Genomic DNA, 18,950 nt, shown 5'->3' with positions numbered 1-18,950 from the left:
CTCACCTAGCCCTGGGCTCTGTCTAGCAGGAACTTCCCCCCCCCCCCCCAGCACATGCCAAGGACCCTAGCCAGCCTCAGAGTGGGCCAACCTTAGACTCAGAGTCCGGCAGTCCAGGAGACGCCCTTCTGACCAGCCTACACAGACAGGACCCACAGCCATGGGGGCTGCGACCTTGATAAAGACATCCCCATCCGGCTTCACTGACTGGCAGGCTGTCTCTGGAAGTGGCTCCTCAGGCCCACTCTTGGCCAAATCTAGCATGACTCATTTGCTCCAGAAAAGGAATATAAATAAGCGCCATCACACCTTGACAAGTTGACAGCGGTGACAAGCAGAGTAAATTCCCATATCTGAGACTCCGAGGAGGAGCGGTGATTTAACAGACCCAGCTGCCGTCACCAGAAGAAAATAATTAAGGAAACCCGGTGGTGTAGAGGAAAACCGAGCGGCTGCGGCGGGTCCCTCCTGGTGAAGAGATCTGTCATCGTTGGCTGCAGGAGAGAACCCCCACACACTGGGGGAGAAACAAGCTCCGGACGCTCAAGCTGGGGACAGCTGCAGAATGGATGAGGAAGAGGGGGGCGGCGGGTGGGGAGGGAAATAGGCTCTGCGGCTGGCGGGGCCACACAGGGGCGTTAAATCTAAAAGGCTCTCCTCAGGCCAGGCACCACCACTCACACCAGTTCCACACTCACATGCACACACACACACACACACACACACACACACATACATACAGGGAATGGCCAAGAAGATGGCAAACACTGACTGCCCTTTGCCCTGGGAAAGGCATTCCCCTGTTCTCCACCTAAAGGGGATCAGTAGAAGACAGAGAAGATGCTCAAATTCTGCCTTTGTACCCACCTCTCTTGGGACTAGGTGAAGGTTCCAGAAAGCTCAGAGAATTTTAGTTTTTTCCACCCATAGTGGCTTTTGTGGTCCCCCTCCCCCCTGTCTCATATAGACACTTGTTTGCTAATACGTGAAGGTGTGTGGGCACAGCCTCAAACTGATGAGGTCAAGGTTATAATACTGGACCCTGTGGGGAAATCTCCAGGTCAGGGAAGACCTAAATGCCCCCCTTGCCAGCTGGGCTCCCGCCATTGGACTTCTGCCCAGTATACAGAGACAGTTGGGGAAGTGCTGGACCATCAGAACGACCTTCTCCTTGCCTAGGCAGCAGCCAGGACTTGGTCAGGTGTGGCCAGGCACAGAGCTTTCCAGAAGTTCCACCTCTCTGCTTGCTTAAGGGATGGCAACTTCTGATTGTGACTGTGCCTTTTGGCAAAGCCTCAGGGCACAAATGTCCACCCACATGGCACAGGAGCAGGACAGAACCCCTGACACCCCAGTAGCTAGGCAGGGATTAGAAAGGTGACCCAGAGTGCTGCATGGGATCCCCCAAAGGGAATTCTATGCTTCCAATATCTTCACCCCAAACAGACCAAACATGGCATCGAGCAGAATCCTCTCTCTGGCCAGAGGTTCCCCACATTAGAGTTTGTCAACCTGGACTGTTCTGGCTCAGCCCGGGTGAGGGGTCTCCCTGGTGAGCAGAGGGGACATTCTGGTGCTTGGTCAGTGATGAGAAAACCTCTCTCCATCTTCCCCAAGTCATCAGTTAGTGCTTGCTAGACAGTTACTCTACTTCTGGGCTCCAGGCAGCCCTTTGGAGATGAGCCGGATATGGTGTCTTCCCATGGTAGTCTGACACAGCTGAGAAGATCAAAATCACAAAGTGAATGCCAAGATCAGAGAACTTCTTGGAGCAGAAGGAGAAAGAGTGTGTTCCATCCCAAAGCCTGGTATGGGCCAGATGTGAGTGCAAATATGTCATATTCCAATTACAGAGAATCCACATCAACTAGGACCAGGACATGGCTGACAGGTGTGCAGAGAGATGGACAGAACTTTATGAACAGTCCTTTTCCTGTGACTAAATAACAGGGTGGGGTGGGGTGGGGTGAAAGGTGGTCTGTGAGAGCCCTGAATTCCACTGGGCAGGTTTGTGGGCACATCTGGGCAGCTCCCTATTCACTCCTTCTAGGTCCTATCAGGAGGTGAGATGAGATAAGTTAGCATCAGCTGGGAGCCAATGGGACCATGTCTTTGCTGCACCCCTATTTTCTGTATTGGTAAAGGGTGGAGGGAGTCTAGCACTGAACCAAGCCCTTGCCCTCTGCCCCCAGAACTGCCTTTCCCCAGAGCCCACTCCAAGCTCCCTCCAGCCTGGGCATCCACGGGCAACAGACTGTAAGCCGGTCCCGGGAACCATGAGGTACTTCTGCTGCTAATACTGCCCTCTCCTCTGCTTGCTTTTTAGGAATTAAGTTCAACATCAGACCACAGCAGCCCCATAACGTAAGTTCTGAGAGTCAGATCAATCTCAGCATACACACCCTGGAGAAAGTTGGGGAGAGCAGGGAAACAATTTTTAGGAGCCAATATAAAATCCATTCTTGGAAAGAAAAAATGTGTCTAGTTCTTTCCAGGAGCCTTGGGAACAAAGCCCTGGGCCCTGAGTTCATGAATTTCCCTGTCCTGTTAGATGGCTCCTTTGGACGATGCTAATAGACCCAGTAAATCTGAGCCACCTCCTTCAGGCCATCAACTTCCACGGCCCGCTGTGGTCAGGTGAAGGTTTATGGGAGGACTGCGCCATCTAGTGGTGGATATGACACTTGGCACCTCACGTACTACCCTACTATGGGCAGCTGGGTGTGGGATCAGGACTCAAGACTGGAGGGTCACACCTGCAGTATCAGCCTGTCTCCCTCTTCCTCACCTGAGAATACCTCTAACCACAAAGAGGCAGAAACCGCTGCTGCGAGGAAGGCATGGTATGCATGACCTTTGCGCTTAACTTTCCTGTCCACCTGGTAACTATTTCTCTTTTTGTCTCAGGCACACCCACCGGGCAGTTCCCAGGATGGTGACTTGAAGATATCCACAGAGAAGGTCATCCGGGACTTGTCCAGCCGGACCCCAAGGGACCTCAACGTGAGGGTGCCTGACCAGCCTCAACCGCACCCCAAGATGGGAGCTCGACTGCGACTCCCGCAGCGCCGCCGCCGTCTGCTTATCAAAAAAATGCCAGCCGCGGTGGCCATCCCAGCCAACAGCTCATCAGAGACCTTTATTCGATTGGGGACCCAGGCCCTGGACAGCCATTGGGTCGGCCTGCACCGGAGCCAGCAGGAGCGCAAGCGGGTGATGCAGGAGGCGTGTGCCAAGTACCGGGCGAGCAGCAGCCGCAGAGCCGTCACACCTCGCCACGTGTCCCGCATCTTCGTGGAGGACCGCCACCGTGTGCTCTACTGCGAGGTGCCCAAGGCGGGTTGCTCCAACTGGAAGCGGGTGCTCATGGTGCTGGCCGGGTTGGCCTCTTCCACCGCGGACATTCAGCACAACACGGTCCACTACGGCAGCGCCCTCAAGCGGCTGGACACCTTCGACCGCCAGGGCATCCTGCACCGCCTCAGCACCTACACCAAGATGCTCTTTGTCCGTGAGCCCTTTGAGAGGCTGGTCTCAGCTTTCCGAGACAAGTTTGAGCACCCCAACAGCTACTATCACCCGGTCTTTGGCAAGGCCATCCTGGCCCGGTACCGGGCCAACGCCTCGCGGGAGGCCCTGCGGACTGGCTCTGGTGTGCAGTTCCCCGAGTTCGTCCAGTACCTGCTAGACGTGCACCGACCCGTGGGCATGGACATCCACTGGGACCACGTCAGCCGGCTGTGCAGCCCCTGCCTCATCGACTATGACTTTGTGGGCAAGTTCGAGAGCATGGAGGACGATGCCAACTTCTTCCTGAGTCTCATCCACGCTCCACGCAACCTGACTTTTCCGCGGTTCAAAGACCGGCACTCCCAGGAGGCGCGGACGACAGCCAGGATCACGCACCAGTACTTCGCCCAGCTGTCGGCCCTGCAGCGGCAGCGCACCTACGACTTCTACTACATGGACTACCTGATGTTCAACTACTCCAAGCCCTTTGCAGACCTGTACTGAGGGGCGGGGCCGGCTGGCCAGGGGCGGGGCCTGTCCCACCCACTCGAAGAACCTGGTGCGTCCCACTCTCCGTGGTTCCTCATCTGGGAGCTGAGACCTACTCAGCCCCAGGGCTCCGAGATTGGGAGGGACTGAGTCTCTGGGAGGCAGCAGGCCGGTGGAGAAGAGAGGCTTGAGGCCTTGGATGGGGACCCTGGCCCTTGTCCCATACCCACTTCCTAACTTCTTGCCTGAGGGAGAGGCCCCATGGACTCAGTCAAGAGTCCCGATGACCAGGGAAGTCTGAGGCCCAGAGGATGAGGGCCCCAGCGGTAAGGGACTTCCTGCAGTCCCTTAGCCATTGCCTTGTACAAACCACGTGGTTTGCAGCTTTTCTATGACGGGGGTGGGGGGTGGGGGAATAAAGCACATGGTTTTCAGAGCAGCGGTGTCTCCTGTGCGTGGTGGTGTGGGAACACGTGGACCTTGCCCCTTGCCTTCTGGAGTTCTCTCTGCCTCCCTAGGACGGCCTGAGCCAAGCAGCTGCAGCCCTGGTACAGGGGAGCCTGAGGCAGGAGTATCCCAGATGGGAGGAGATAGGCCTGTCACCACAGAGGTCCTTGTCACTGCATCTTGCAATGGGCCCTCTGAGGCCTGCCAGAGCAGTGGCAGGCCTCTGTCAGCTGCCGATTAGGGCTACCTACCCCTGGGGCCCATGGGGCACTGGGTGTGGTTCTGCAGGTGGGGAGGGATGCTACCCCAGCCTTCTGAACCTCGGGGCTAGGCGGGGGTTTGGCCTAGGGGTTTTCACCTGCAGACCCCAACTCTGACCATGGCACTTGGTCACCTGACAAGACCACCTGAGGGCTGCTGGGATTGCCTGGTTGAAGCAGTTCTAGGGGGAAAGCGGGAGAAGCTATAAAAGAAACTACTTCCAACGCACACATTTCACACCAGAAATGGTTCTGAGATGACCAGAAGCCAGGGTGATGCTGGAAAGGTCTCCGAGGGAGTGTTTGTTGAGGCTTAGAGTGTGGGTGTGACTGTGCTGTGTTTGGATTTTGTCACCCGAGGGAAGTGCTGCCTGCCTCTGGAGGTCTCGCTCTGTCAGCCTGTGTCTGCCAGGAGCCCCTGCCTGCCCTTCTGAATCGCTCTGTGGGCGTCTTTGCTGTCTCTTCCAGGAGATGGCTCTCAGTCTGTTCCCACTGGCCAGTGGAGCTGCAGCCAGACCCGTGGGCGGGGCTGGATTCCAGCCAGGCGCGCCCTGGCTTCTCCCTTCCCACCTCTCCCACGGGCTCTGAAACCTTGCACGGGCAGAGCCAGGAGCTGAGGCTACCTCCTGCCTCCCTCCTCAGGTCCATGTTCACCCAGGAGCCCAAGCAGGGGTGCGCCTCCTCTCTGGCTCCAGCTGCAATTGGAACAGAGGGGCAGGGAGGAGACTGCGGTTCAGGCTTGAGGGGCTCAGGACTCAGGGAAGGCAGGAAGGCAGATGCCAAGGGGCTCAGAAAGACAGAGGCTGGCCCACACCTGGTCAGGGCCATATGAGAGGAGGCAGGGAGGGCCCCGTCTGACAATGACCCCGAGACAGCTGCCCCTGGGCTGTGGGGCTCGGAGTGGGACTGAATTCATGATGCAGGAAGAGGGTCTTTGGTCATGGATGCATTTGGTGAAGCCTGAGGCAGAGTGTCACATGTCATCTGCTCAGCAAGGGGACACCTGGAGGCCCAGCTGGGATAGCCTGCAGGCAGCTTTACCCCATGCTTCTGCTTAGAGACAATCAGGATTGCCCTGGGCCACCCTCACCCCACTGTGTGTGTGTGTGTGTGTGTGTGTGTGTGTGTGTTGGGGGCAGGATAAGACATCCTCATTGGGTCACCTTTCAGAGACACCCAAGCCTGGATGGATGGACACACAACACATTTATCAAGGGGGCTTTCTTTAATGACAGCAGGCACAGGATCCAGACAATGACCATAATTACCACTTATTGGCCTCTAGCATGACCTCTTACTGGAGGCCAGAGGCCCAGCCCTGAGGCTCCACCTGGAATTCACTGAAGTGGTGCTGGATCCAGTTCCAGAGCCAACCCACCCCAAGCTTCATAGGGATTAGGGAAGGTGGACTCAACCCCAACACAGGGACGTGTGTGTGTGTGTGTGTGTGTGTGTGTGTGTGTCTTACATGGTGCCTGGTCCTGTGCTGTGGGAGTAGGTGTGTGTGAGCACAGGAGTCAGGGGGGCGGGCAGTATTTGTGTCTGGAGGAAGGTTTGCATGCACATGTATAAGCCTGTATGTGACTGGGGATGGGACTGTGGACAGTCTGTGTCCCTCTCTGAGACCGTCTCCTTCACCCTTCCTGACCCTGACCCGTTTGCTCACCACTTCTTGGCTATAGTCTGGAGGGCACCATTTGACCATGTCCCCAAGAAGGGGCCACAGGCAGCTCCCAGAGGTCAAGTAGGCCCATTGATTTGGGAGAATAACTGTCAACTCCCAGTTGGGGCTTCTCTGGAACAGCCCCCAGTGAAATTCCCACTGGGCCTTTGGCCTTGGCTGGCTGAAACCTCCCGGATGTGAGCCTTGCTCTTTGAGAGGTGAAGAAAACAGACATCCCCAGCCGAGGGTCCTTCCTGGGGCCAGAGAGCCCCGGGGCCTTGAGTCTCCTGGGGAGATAAGACTCAAGGCCCAGACTATGGACAGGTATGAGTCAGGCAGCTCTGGCCTCTGAGACGGCCTCCCTTCCCTCTCCATGTGGCTTGGTGGTCCCTACAGTCCTGTCCAAGGGGCCCAGGGCAGGGTCAGGCAGGCAGTGGACAGAGGAACAGTCCTCCAGCACTGTCCCCCACTCTCAGGCAGGGCTGTTTGCCAGTTTGATCCTTAGGGGTGAGCTGCCTCACTGGGGATGTGAACCCGGCCCTGAGGACTGAAGGCCACCTCCTGTCCCTGCCCTCATCTCCACCCTTTCCTCTCCAGGGAGCTGGGGGTGGTGTGGTCTGGGCTCAGATACTGCCCTCATCCCTGGGGACCCCATGCATCCTGGGTGGGGATTAAGCAGTGCTCTGGATGATCCCCTGGGGAGCCCCACCCGCCAGGTGTGGGGCGAGGACATTGTGAGTCCTGGAAGGGGCCAGCTCCTGCTTCTGGCCCTGGTTTGCCGAGAGGCCAGTGCTGCTCCCGGCTCCTCCCACTGCCCAGAGGGACCCTTTGCACAAGGGGCTCCGCTGTGAGGTGGAAGCAGAGGGAAGCCAGGGGGCTGGGCTGAGGTCACTTGGGAACAGATGGACCTGTCCCCCCCTGGCTCTTGGGCTGGCTTGAGGAAGTGAGGAATAGAGCAGGTGAAAAGTCTTAAAGATAGGTCAAGGGACAGAGGTCAGCAGTGAGTCATTCCCAATCTTGGGCTTAGGTAGCCCTGCCACATTGTCTGGTGTGCTGGCCTGAACCAGGAGCTCACGACTGTGCCAAGTGGGTATTATGCTGTGCCCTCACATGCATTGCCTAATTCACCTATCCAGCGGCCCTGTCCAACCACGCGACACCGTCCTTTACAGATGTGAAGCTGAGGCAACAGAGGCTTGGCCAGAGCTGCACTGCAGCCTCAGGAATTGGAGCTGGGACTTCCCCAGCAGTCTGGCTGAGCCCTCCCCCACCCCCACCCCTGTAACATCTGCGTGGTCCCCACAGGCACAGTGACCATCCTTGACCACCAGGTGGGGCTAAGACTGTGCGGCTGAGCAGCTACCTTGCTATCCCTGGCTTGGCCACGAGGTGGCAGCAGTACTCCAATTGTGCACAGCTCCTGAGGATGGAGCATCCCCCAGGCCTGAAGGACCTAGCACTTCCAGCCTCCCTACCATGGGGTCGCTGTGCTCTGCCTCTCATTTTCTCTGGACTGACCCCAGAGGTTACTCTCCAATATGCCAGCTCCAGGGTCCCACCTGCCCTAATACCAAACTCCCCAACACCCCCAATGCCTCTCACCCATCACATGGGCCTAGGGTAGGGGCATCAATCACTTGCAAGGGCATGGGCTCCACTCTAAGGACAGGGATGTCAGACTCTCTTGGACCTCGTGAGGACACACACACGCAAGCACACATGCAGACACACACAGGCACAGACACACACCAGCACATACACAGCAATTGCACACCAACACACACATTCACGTCCTCACACGCATGCAGACACAGATGCACATAGACACACATACAGACAGACACAAATGGACACAGAGGCACACGCCACCTCTTACGGGATTGAAATAAACAGGAAGGACCAGAAAGTTCCCTATCTTGTCAAGTGTACACTCTGCACTGAGTTCTGTTCTCTCTCTGTCTCCTGGCCCCTATCAGAGCTTTCTCTTCTCCTCACCCCCCCCACAGGACCCCAATCCCTTTGCCTCTACTTCAAAGATATCACCCAGGTTGCGCCTCCCCTCTCTGCATGCCTCAGGCTTTCCCTGCAATCACCCCATCTTACAAAACAAAAAGACCTCAGCCCCAAGTCCCCTTCCAGCACTCGGCCATTTCTGTCCTCTCCTTCCCAGCAAAACACACCCTTCTCTGTCTCTCAGGTGTCCCACGGGGCCACACACCTTTCCCTCCTCCAGCTTCGCCTCTCCCACCTCCCCATCTCAGCCCTTCACACCTGTATCACACACGCAAGCACACATGCAGACACACACAGGCACAGACACACACCAGCACATACACAGCAATTGCACACCTTCCTCCCTCTCACCCTGCCCAAGGGTGCCCTGCCCAAGGGTGCCCTGAATCTGTGCTCCTTCTCCCTCTCCAGTGCTGTTGTTTTAACATGAGCCACCGTCCTCTCCAGCCTCAGCTCCTGAAGCAATAAGAAATAGCTATGGTGTTGACCGGTGTACCGGCTACTATTGCTCTAAGTGTTTCATATATGCATTATCTTTTTGAATCCTGACGACACCTCTGTAGGATGGGTAGAGTACAATTACATTCTCCCCATTTTTGACAGATAAGGAAATTGAGACACAGAGAGGTTAAACAATTTGCTCTAGGGCGCACCGCTATTAAGATAAAGTTCCAGGATTCAAAGCCCAGATGTTTGCTGGGGTGTCCACATTCTTACTCATTAGCATGCTTTCTCTTTGGTGCTCCCATAGGGTAGAAGTTTTGGGGCCAGTGGCTTATAAATTGGAAGATCACTGGAGCAAGGAGAAGACAAGCTCTACAGGAAAATAGGGTGATCTCCAGGCGCCATGGAAGGCCCACTCAAGGCTGTGCCCACTCACATGCAGCATAACCAGCATGGCCAGAGCTGGCCCTTCCAGGCATGTCTAAGAGAGGACAGAGAATGGTAGCCAGAGAAAAGTGGTCCTGAGGAGGAGGGGCCTGAGAGAGGGAAACCCACAGGCAGAGAGGAAGCCGGGAGTCTGGGGAAGGGGAAGGTGGGAGTGGGAAGCCTGTGACCAAGGAGTTGGTGCCATTTCTGGGACGACAGGGCGGACTGGCTGCAGGTGTCGGGGGTGGCCAGGATGGGGAGAGGGAAAGGTCACCAGATGGAGATGACCTTGATTCCGGGGATGGTAGACAGGCCACATCCCACAGTCATACCCTCCTCCTTCCTCTGGGGTTGGAGCCACCATGACCCACACCCGTGTCTGCAGCCGGCTCCATCAGATCGGGCCTGCTGCCTGCCCGCTCCCTGTGCCAGCCTGTCGTACCTTATCTGCAACGATCTGAGTGTTGCTTGTGACTTTCTGTAATTCTGCCCAAGTGCCTGGGCCAGTCTGTCTGCCTGGGCAGGTGGTGGTTCTCAGGGCTACGAGTCAGGCCTGTCCTTGGGGTATGGAACCCAGGGCAGGGGTGTGGGGCACGGAGTGAAGACATAGGGCCACACTAGCTAGATCTGGGCCCGGGGCTGCTGATGCCTGCAGCCTGCTCTTGGGGAGACCCAGGTGTGTGAATGGCTAGCCCCACAGCCCCAGAGAACTGCTGTCCCAGCCCAGTAGGAAGGGACACAGCCTAGCGAATCCAGGCCAGAAAGGGAAGCTACATTCCTCTTCTCCAAACCCATGTGCTGAATTTTACTTTTACTTTTATTTATTTCTTCTTCTTAAATCCTGTTTCTCTCCCCGAGGCACCTAATCTATTATTTAACATTGGATTGTGCGATTGAAACTCCCAGGCAAATTGAAAATTATTTGTGTTTGAGGTTTCAGGCGTGAAGCTGAGACAACCATTTCTGGGAGATCCTGGGAACCCGAGTGAAGGTTGAGTGAAGAACCTTCGTGCTGCTCAGCTCCTCGGAGGGGCTGGGCGGAGCAGGGTGGTGGGGGAGCCCAGGGCCTCGGCACCCAGAGCCACAGCTGGGGGGTCATTAATCTCCATGTGGCATTTCGCTTGGGAAATGCTGTCGACACTTCCCACTGGCCAAAGTCCTCAAGAAGCAAAGCAGGTGCAATCAGTCACCCTGGCCCCGCGCCCACCCTGGGGGAAAAGCCTGGGTCACAGGAGAATTAATGACACAGGGACAAGGGCTCACCATCATTTTTCAGAGGCTGACTCTCCATGGAACTGCAGCCAGAGCTGCGGGCCTAAGGGAGTCGGGGAGGCTGAAACTGGGTGCTGGGTGTGACCAAGGGGCAGGGCTCAAGGTGAGATTGGGGTCCCTGGCCTGAGGAGTGCAGTAATTCGGCCTTCTAGACCCCATCTGGATACCAAAGGCTGATAGAAAATGTGACATCACAGCACAGGGTTCAGGACAGGAATCAGGACCACCCTGCAGTGATGGCCCCAGAATTGAGCACACAGATGGTGGGAACCCCGAGCCAAGGCTGCAGCGTATGTGCAGGGAAGGAGGGACGTCGGGGCAGGGGGCTGACACCAGGTCAAGTGTAACTGTGCCACGGTAAGGAGAGGGGATTTTGTGTGAAGAGCAAAGGGGAATCATCAAACAGGTTTGAGAAGGGGAGTCACACAGTCAAGTGTGTATATCCAAAAGGATTGAAAACTGAGAGGCTGTCTTAGTTCATCTAAGCTGCTGTAACAAAAATCCCATAGACTGCGTCCCTTTATCTCCAAGTACTGGAGTCCAAGATCAAGGCCAGAAGATCTGATGTCTCTGGTGAGGACTGGTTTCCTGGTTCATAAAAGGCCTTCTTCTTGCTATGTCCTCACATTGGTGCAAAGAGAGGATTCCCTTGGCCCTCTTTTAAAAGGACATTCATCACATTCATGAGGGCTGCATGTTCATGACCAAATCCTTCCCAAAGGACCCAGCTCCTGATACCATTGTCTGGAGGGTCAGGATTTCAACAAAGGACAATGTTTGGTGGGGGGACACAAATATTCAGCCAATAACAGAGGCAGCCACATACGTCCATTATTTAGAGTGGCCAGGACCACAGTGAGGTATGGCCCTCTGCCACCCTGGTGGTCACTAGATCTTCCACTGTCCCTGCAGGAACACTGGTCTGATGCCCCCACCCCTGCTGTGAACTAAACAGAGGTGGGCACAGAGACCTACTGGTCCCATGGCCAAGGCTAGTGAGTGGGTTCAAGCCGGTGTGTATGTTTAGCATAAATAATACTTTTGCAGCCCACAGAGAATACATAACCTTTTAAGAGGCCTCTGAAATAAAATCAAAAGTTTGTCACAGATCTCACACACATTCCTACACACACACCCCCCAATAAATTCCCAAAGAGGGAATGTGACAGTCACATCTTGAGACAATAATTGGTATGTCCTGAAACAGTTATAGCTGGTGCCTTTTGGTAGCAAATACTAGAAACTTGATGGCATCAACTTCAGGAGAAGTCTATAACATGGGGCATACACAGCTGGATGGCAGGAACCTGAGGCCTGGGACCTGGAGTGCTACCAGGGCTTTCTCTACCCAGGTCACTCTGCTCCCTCGATGGGCCTTTTCCTCCTTCTCTATCCCTATTGCGGATCCATGTCCTCTGCTCTTTCTGTGCCAGTGGTGGAAATGGAGGGGACATGCTATGGTCCCTGCTGCCTGGGGAGAAACCAGCCTCTTCTTGATTCCTAGTCCTAGTCCCAGAGAGACTCCTGCACCCAGATGCTCCAGGTCTCCAGATCTGTCCTAGAATTTGCAGGCTGGGGGACAGAGCTATTCAATGCTGCTCCTTGTAGCCTTGTGGGAACTGACAAAGTATCAGAAACAGTAGGATGGGCTGGGGATGTGGCTCAGATGGTAGAGTGCTTGCCTTGCGTGCCAAGGCCCTGGTTCAATTCTCAGCATAATAATAATAATAATAATAATAATAATAATAATAATAATAATAATAATAATAAAAGAGAAACAGTAGGATTTCCATCAGTAGGAAAAAATGGATGGCATATGCTCGGCCCAGGTTACCAAATATGATACAGCCACTTGTAAAGAAAGCAAAAGTCTCTTTAGCTCTTTGGTTCAACAAATACATTCTGGGCATCTACTATGTACATCCCACATAGTAGATATTGCTAAAGTGTAGCATTATGACCTTCACAAAGGCTGTGATGGAGATGGCCTTGCAGAGAAGTCAGGGATGTCTTCCTGGAGGCAATGATGATTGAGCCAAGTTCAGAAGGAAAAGTGGGAGACAAGGGAAGAATGTGAGGTGAAAGTCAGGTGAGCAAACAGGAGCTCTTATATTTGAATATGAAGTGCCCACCCCAAAATATCCTGTAATGTAGGAACATTCAGGAGTGAAATGGTTAGATTACGTGGCCATAATCTCATCAGTCCACCTAGTTTAAATGGACTGACTGGGTGGTAACTGTAGGCAGGTAGGGACATGGCCTATAAAGGAAGTGTGTCACTGGGGAGAGGAAGTGTACCCTGGAAGGATTCATCCTCCCTGCAGCCCCTCCCACCCCCTCTGCTTCCTGACCCCTCCATGAAGTGAGCAGCTTTCCTCTGCTGGCCCTCGTCCCAAGATGTGCTCCCTCACGTTGGGCCCAGGGTAATAGAGCCACCAATGTATGAACTGAGACTTTGGAAACCATGAGCCTCAATAAACTCTTCCTCCTCCAAGCTGTTGTGGTCAGGTATGTTGATGGCAGCAGTGAAAAAGCTAACTTTACAAAACAGGGTTGTGTGGAGGCCACGGAGGTGCAACCCCGACTCCTTTGTGAAGGAAGGACTCCTCCCCCTGGGCCCTGGGGTGCTACTGGCCCTCCTAGGCATTGCCAGGCTAAAAACAGCTGCTTTCCCAAGGTCACACCCACACCCCATGATTCATTGACATCAGGTACCAAGTTTCAGCTTTCTCACCCCAATAATTCTGGAGGGGCCTCTCGGCTTCAAGCTCCATGTGAGCTCAGCTGAAGCCTTGGTGGGGATTGATTGCATCTAGGGTAGACAGAATTACAACCCGCCCTAGAGATTAGTCTACATCTTAATCCTCAGAAACCTCGACTATGTTGCCCTCTCTGGCAAAAGGGGCTTCTCAGATGTGATTAAGGACTTAGGGATGAGGACATCCTCCTGGATTCCTGAGATGGGCAGCATCCAATTGCAGGGTCCTATAAAAGGGAGGCACCAGGGTCAGAGTCAAAGAAAATGAACAATGAAAGCAAAAGTGAGATCCATAGAAGAATCCAAGAAGGACAGGAAGCCTCTAGAAACTGGAAAAGCTTAGAAAATGGTACACTAGAAGTGTACCAGGAAGGAATACAGCCTTGCCGATCCATTTCAGACTTTGGGACTCCAGAACTGTGAAGAAAAAAAAAAAGTGTGTTGTTTTAAACCACATGTGTGCTTATTTGTTATAGCAGCAATAGGAAACTAATACAGTGTTCAGCCCAACTTCTTCCTTTTCCCAGCCCTGCTCACCTCCCCTCCATCCCACAAATGTGGAACCTGAGAGCCCTTCCTAATAACCTCCAGCATGCTGATATCTATCAAGTTCTTCTCCCAGGGAACACAACCAGCAACAGCCTGAGAAGATGGATACTGGGGATCTGGGGATCACCCATCTCACCATTGCCTGGCAACGGTGGTAGGTGGAACACAGGCAGCCCCTGTCATAAGGAGGCAGTGCAATTGTCAAAACTTTCACCATTGGATTAGCAGGTTTACCCCTGGAAGAAAATGCAATGGTAGGGGCAGTGTATTGGGGATTGGGGAAATATCAAGAGAAAACAGAATCAGTGGCGTTAGGTGGTTATTACTAAGCTGAACTAACACTTTGAAAAAATGATAACAAAAGACTGAGAGTAATTAAGAGCTGAGTGTGAAAGCCAGAGGGTCTCCTTGATAGCATCGAAGGAAGCTCTCATGTCCTGCAGTTGGAGGACAGAGACCGCAGGAGACCTCCCAACAGCTGAGTTCTAAAGGAAGTTAAACTCTCCACTTAAGTAGATCTGCTGTGCCAAGGTCATGCTCTGTTTGGGAACGAATGGCACTCTGACATTGGGGAGGAGGCATAGGAGTTGATAAGCCCCCAAACAAGTCTTCCAATTGCCTTGATTCTTCTGAGTCTGCAGAAGTGTCTCATTCTTTTCTATTAAGGATTAATGTTCTTTTTTCCCCAGAAATGCAGAGATCTCTGTCCTTCAAAATGCTATATACACCCCCTTTAGGATCTGGCCCCACTTTTCCTCTGGCTAGCAGGACAATAATTAGGGGTTCAGTCTCAACCTAACTGGGCTGGCCAGAGGCTGGGCTTAATAAAGGGAGGAAGGAACCATAGCCCAAAGGAGCTTCAGGACCTGCAGCTCACGCTTGCAAGGAGCCAGGAGAGCCCATGGGGACTGGATTCTAAAGGTGCTCAGTCCGTGGGAGATGGGGCACATAAGGTTGGGATATGTTGGAGATTTTATCAATATGGGACGCTTTCCTGAGACGCAGGATTCAATATCTGGCAAGGGCCAAGGGAGGTGATGCAAAAACACTGACAAGACGGTTTCTAAGGATATGGAAGAAGAAAGGGCCCCTAAGGCAGAAGGAACTAAATGTGGTCCTGACCCAGGTCTGCCTCCTAGAGCCATGGATTCACTCAGTGGTCATTTCCCTAGTGTGTAATTGGAATTGACATATTGGTGGTTGTCATAATGCCCACACAGACTCCCTGGATGGCACGGTGAGACATTTGTAGAAGAGTAGGCAAAGGAGTAGTCTCTGAAATGACCATCTGACCCCTGTCAAGATAGTAAATAGAAAACATTATTGAATTATTGAGGGGATGGCAGATATCGGTGCTACCCATTAAGGCATAAAGGACACAAGGGTGGGGTCCTTGTGGTATCTCCATTGAATTGACCAGTTCGGCCCCTGTTAAAACCAGTCAGAACCTGGAGAAGGATGGTGAATTGCTGCAGACAGCTAAATGGTCAAAAGTACAGCTGCTGAGCCAAACGTGGCATCCTGGCCTGCACACTTTATGATCAGAGCGCAAGATATTTGGCCGTCCTCATCCGAGAACAGCTTGTATTCTATTGGAAAAGATAAGAGTATACATTTATAGTCTTTGCCCAGCAATATGTTAACTTTCCAGCCCTCTGCCTAATTATAGTCCCCCAAAAGTCAGGATTGACATTAACTGTGTCCTGCAAAACACTGAATTCATCTGCCATATCAATGACACATGCTAATCAGAAGGGATGAGCAGGGAGTGGCTAGTACATGGGAGGCCTTGCCAAGACCCATGCACACGTGAAGTGTCAGGGCCTGGTACATCAGGAAAAAATTTAAGAGCTCTATCAGTTTGGGATATGCCCAGACATCCAAAATGAAGAATAAATAATAGCATGCTCCACCTCCCAACTCAAAGAGGAAGCACAATGATTGTAGGTTCTGAAGGCATCATCCACAGGCAGGAATAATGCAAACCACACTCCAGGAAACAGAAAGAGCAGCCACTTTGGGCCAGTCCAGAGTAGGGCCGGAATGCCAGAGGTCCTGGCCCTAGGACCCAGAGGACCCTATGGTCTTAGAGGTACCAGTATCGGTAAAGATATCCCCGAAGGGAGATTTGCAACACAGCCTCTTAAAGTTCTGTCACAAGGCTATTTTATGTGGAAAAGTACAAACCTTCTGAAAAGCCACTCCTGGCATGCTCTGGGCCTGGTATCAATCTGACCAGAGGACCCCAAGTGAAATGAAGTCATAACTACCCCCCCACCACCAAAGATCTGAGTCCCATCAGACTTACCATATCTGATGGTCAAGTGGGCACCGCAGCATCCATCATAAGATAGAAGTGACACAGGAGCCGGAGCCTGGACTCCCCTGCCTGACACTGTTGCCCTAAGGCCTCTGCCTCCACCCAGCGTGATGGCCACATGATGGGGAGTGTGACTGTCTAGTGGAAGAGGAAAACCAGAGCTGGTTCACCCCACCAAAACCCACTGCTTGTGGCCGCCATACCTGGGCTCACTTACACCACAGCTAGGTGTCTGAGGACCAGTGCACTGGAGTCAAAGTCCTCAGGTGGCACAGGCCAGTGGTTACTAAGGCCCTGTGGCACCTCTTTGGAATCCCCACCTTCAAGGTCCTCGCTTGCCTCAAAGGTCGCTAACATGCCTTCAGGGGCATTCTCCTGGGGTCCTGCATGCCTTCTGTTCAGATTGATCTCTTTGGCCAAGGGTCCCTAGCCACACCCTTAGCAGAGTCCCCCTCACTTGCTGTTTCGTTCTCTCCAAGGCCAGGCTAAAAGTCTCCCAAGTCAATCCATTTCAATTCCCCTTTAATTGATTTCATCTTTAAATCATTTCTTTCGCTCATGTCCCATAAGCCACCACAAGCTTGAACACGTGGCTGCTTAACTATTTCTCCGGCCGGATATTCTAGTTTATTGTCCTTCCACAAAGTCTCAGGACATGGACACAATCCCATTAAGTTTGCTGCCCTTGGATTTCAAGGATACAGCGTAGCCACCGGTTTCCTACACCCTGTGTCCCATTTTCTCCTGAGACCTCATCAGAATGGCTTTGCACGGGTCATAACCATTCAAGTAATTTCTAAGAAGATTCAGGTGATTCCTACATGTCTCCTCTCCTTCTGATTCTCTCTCCAGAATGGACCTTAACACTGTTCATGGCAATCTAGATTTTTCTTAGCTTGATCCTCCAAATTCTTCTGGTCTCTACCCAGGACCTAGTTTCAAAGACATTTCCACATTTTCAGGTATTTATGACAGCAACAGCCTCATTTCTGGGGACCAGTTTTCTGTCATGGTCTATTTTGTGTTCTGTAACAAAGCAGCTGAGGCTGGAAAAAGTCTCATAGACTTATAAACAACAGGTATTTCTTAAGGTTTGGGAAGATAAAAGTTTTGGAAGCTAGAAGTTCAAGATATGCCATCCACATTGTTATAGTCAACTTGTGCACAGCTATGACCAGAACAATTGTAGAGGAGGAAAACTTTATCTGAGGCTCACAGTTTCAGAGGTTTTAGTCCATAGAAGGCCAGCTCCGTTCCTCAGGGCTTGCAGTGAGGCTGAACATCATGGCAGGAGAGGGTGGTGGACACAGAAGGATCAGGAAGCAGAGACAGACTCCACCTTCTAGATACAAAATATATACCTCATAGCCACGTCCCCCAATGAACCACTTCCTCCATCCACACGCCACCTGCCTCCAGTGACCACTCAGTTAATCCCATTGGGTTAAGGCTATAACCTGAACATTTCTCCCCTGAATCTCTTGCATTGTCTCACATGTGAGCTTTTGGGGGACTCTTCACATCCAAACCATGACACACGTCATGTAAAAGCCTTCTTATTGGGTCATCCTATCGTAGAAGGCAAAAAATAGAAGAGCAAGAGAGGGAAAGAGGGAGTGTAGGGACTGGAAGAATATTAATCCATGAATGTAGAATGAAGGTAGAGCCCTCCTGACTTAATCAACTCTCTCTCCCCTCTCTCTCTCTCTCTCTCTCTCTCTCTCTCTCTCTCTCTCTCTCTCTCTCTCTCTCTCTTTTAATACCAGAGATTAAATTCAGCGGTGCTTAACCACTGAGCCACACCCCCAGCCCTTCTTTATTTTTATTTTTTGAGATAGGGTCTTGCTAAGTTGCTGAAGCTGGCCTCGAACTTGCAATGCTCCTACCTCAGCCTCCCAAGGGCCACCATGCCCCAGCCCTAATCAACTCTAGAAGCCCCACCTCTCAACCCTGTCACATTGGGGATTGGGTTTCCAACACATGAACTTTGAGGAACACATTGAAACCATAGCAATCCCTTTCATTCTGGAAGGAGCAGTGTTTCAATTTTGTCAGGAATAAACACATATTCTAGGTATGGGATTGCCTTCCTTGCCCACAGGGCCTGAGCTACACTGCTGGCCAAGGGTTTTATAGAGCATTTGGTCCAATGGCACAGGATCCCACAGAACATTGGGTCAGATGAATGGACTTATTTTACAGCAAAGGAGGAGTGTGGATGGGCATATAGCCATAAGTCACATTGGTCATGTTGTGTACTATTTCCTCCTGAATCTGCCAGTCTGATAAAGGAATGCAAGGACCTGTTTAAAGCACTGCTAAAGTATCGATTCAGAGGTGATATTTTGCAACGAGAGGGTACCATTTCCCAGAGCAAAAGGTACATGTTAAATGAACAATAGTTTGGATATGGCTCTATCCATGTATGATCGGCAGAATAATGAACCTCTTCCTCAAAGTTGCCCACATCCTATTTCTCAGAACCTGTGAATAGGTTACTTTACATGGCAAAAGAGACCCTCTCCGCAAGATGCGATGAAGTTTAGGATTTTGAGATGGGGAGACTATCCTGAATTATCTAAGTAGACCCAATGTGATCACAAGGGTCCTAAGCACCAGAGTCGGGGTCAGAGTGAGTGGTGCAGTGGGAGAAACGTTCAGACCTGGTTGACTTTGAAAATGGAGAAATCCAGCAGCCAGCCTATAAAAGCTGGAAAAGGCAAGGAAATGGATTCTCCAAAGGAATGCAGCCCTGCCTGCACCTTAATTTTAGTCCAGTAAGACTCATTTTTGACTTGG

General features: G+C 52.4%; 1 protein-coding gene across 1 annotated transcript in view; it reads left to right on the top strand.

Moving 5' to 3' along the window:
* Window positions 1–4,363, top strand: part of CHST8 (carbohydrate sulfotransferase 8) — a 117,979-nt gene extending 113,616 nt beyond the window's left edge. Inside the window, exons 3-4 of the mRNA XM_081274680.1 lie at window positions 2,327–2,364; window positions 2,908–4,363. Of these exons, the coding sequence (XP_081130806.1) occupies window positions 2,327–2,364; window positions 2,908–4,014 (1,145 nt within the window). The 3' untranslated portion in view covers window positions 4,015–4,363. The remainder of the gene's footprint in view (window positions 1–2,326; window positions 2,365–2,907) is intronic.
* Window positions 4,364–18,950: the final 14,587 nt, after the last annotated feature.

The sequence above is a fragment of the Spermophilus citellus genome, assembly GCF_964194105.1.
Source record: "Spermophilus citellus genome assembly, chromosome: 18".
In the NCBI taxonomy this organism is placed as follows: domain Eukaryota; kingdom Metazoa; phylum Chordata; class Mammalia; order Rodentia; family Sciuridae; genus Spermophilus; species Spermophilus citellus.
This window is presented reverse-complemented; position numbering and strand designations above follow the sequence as displayed.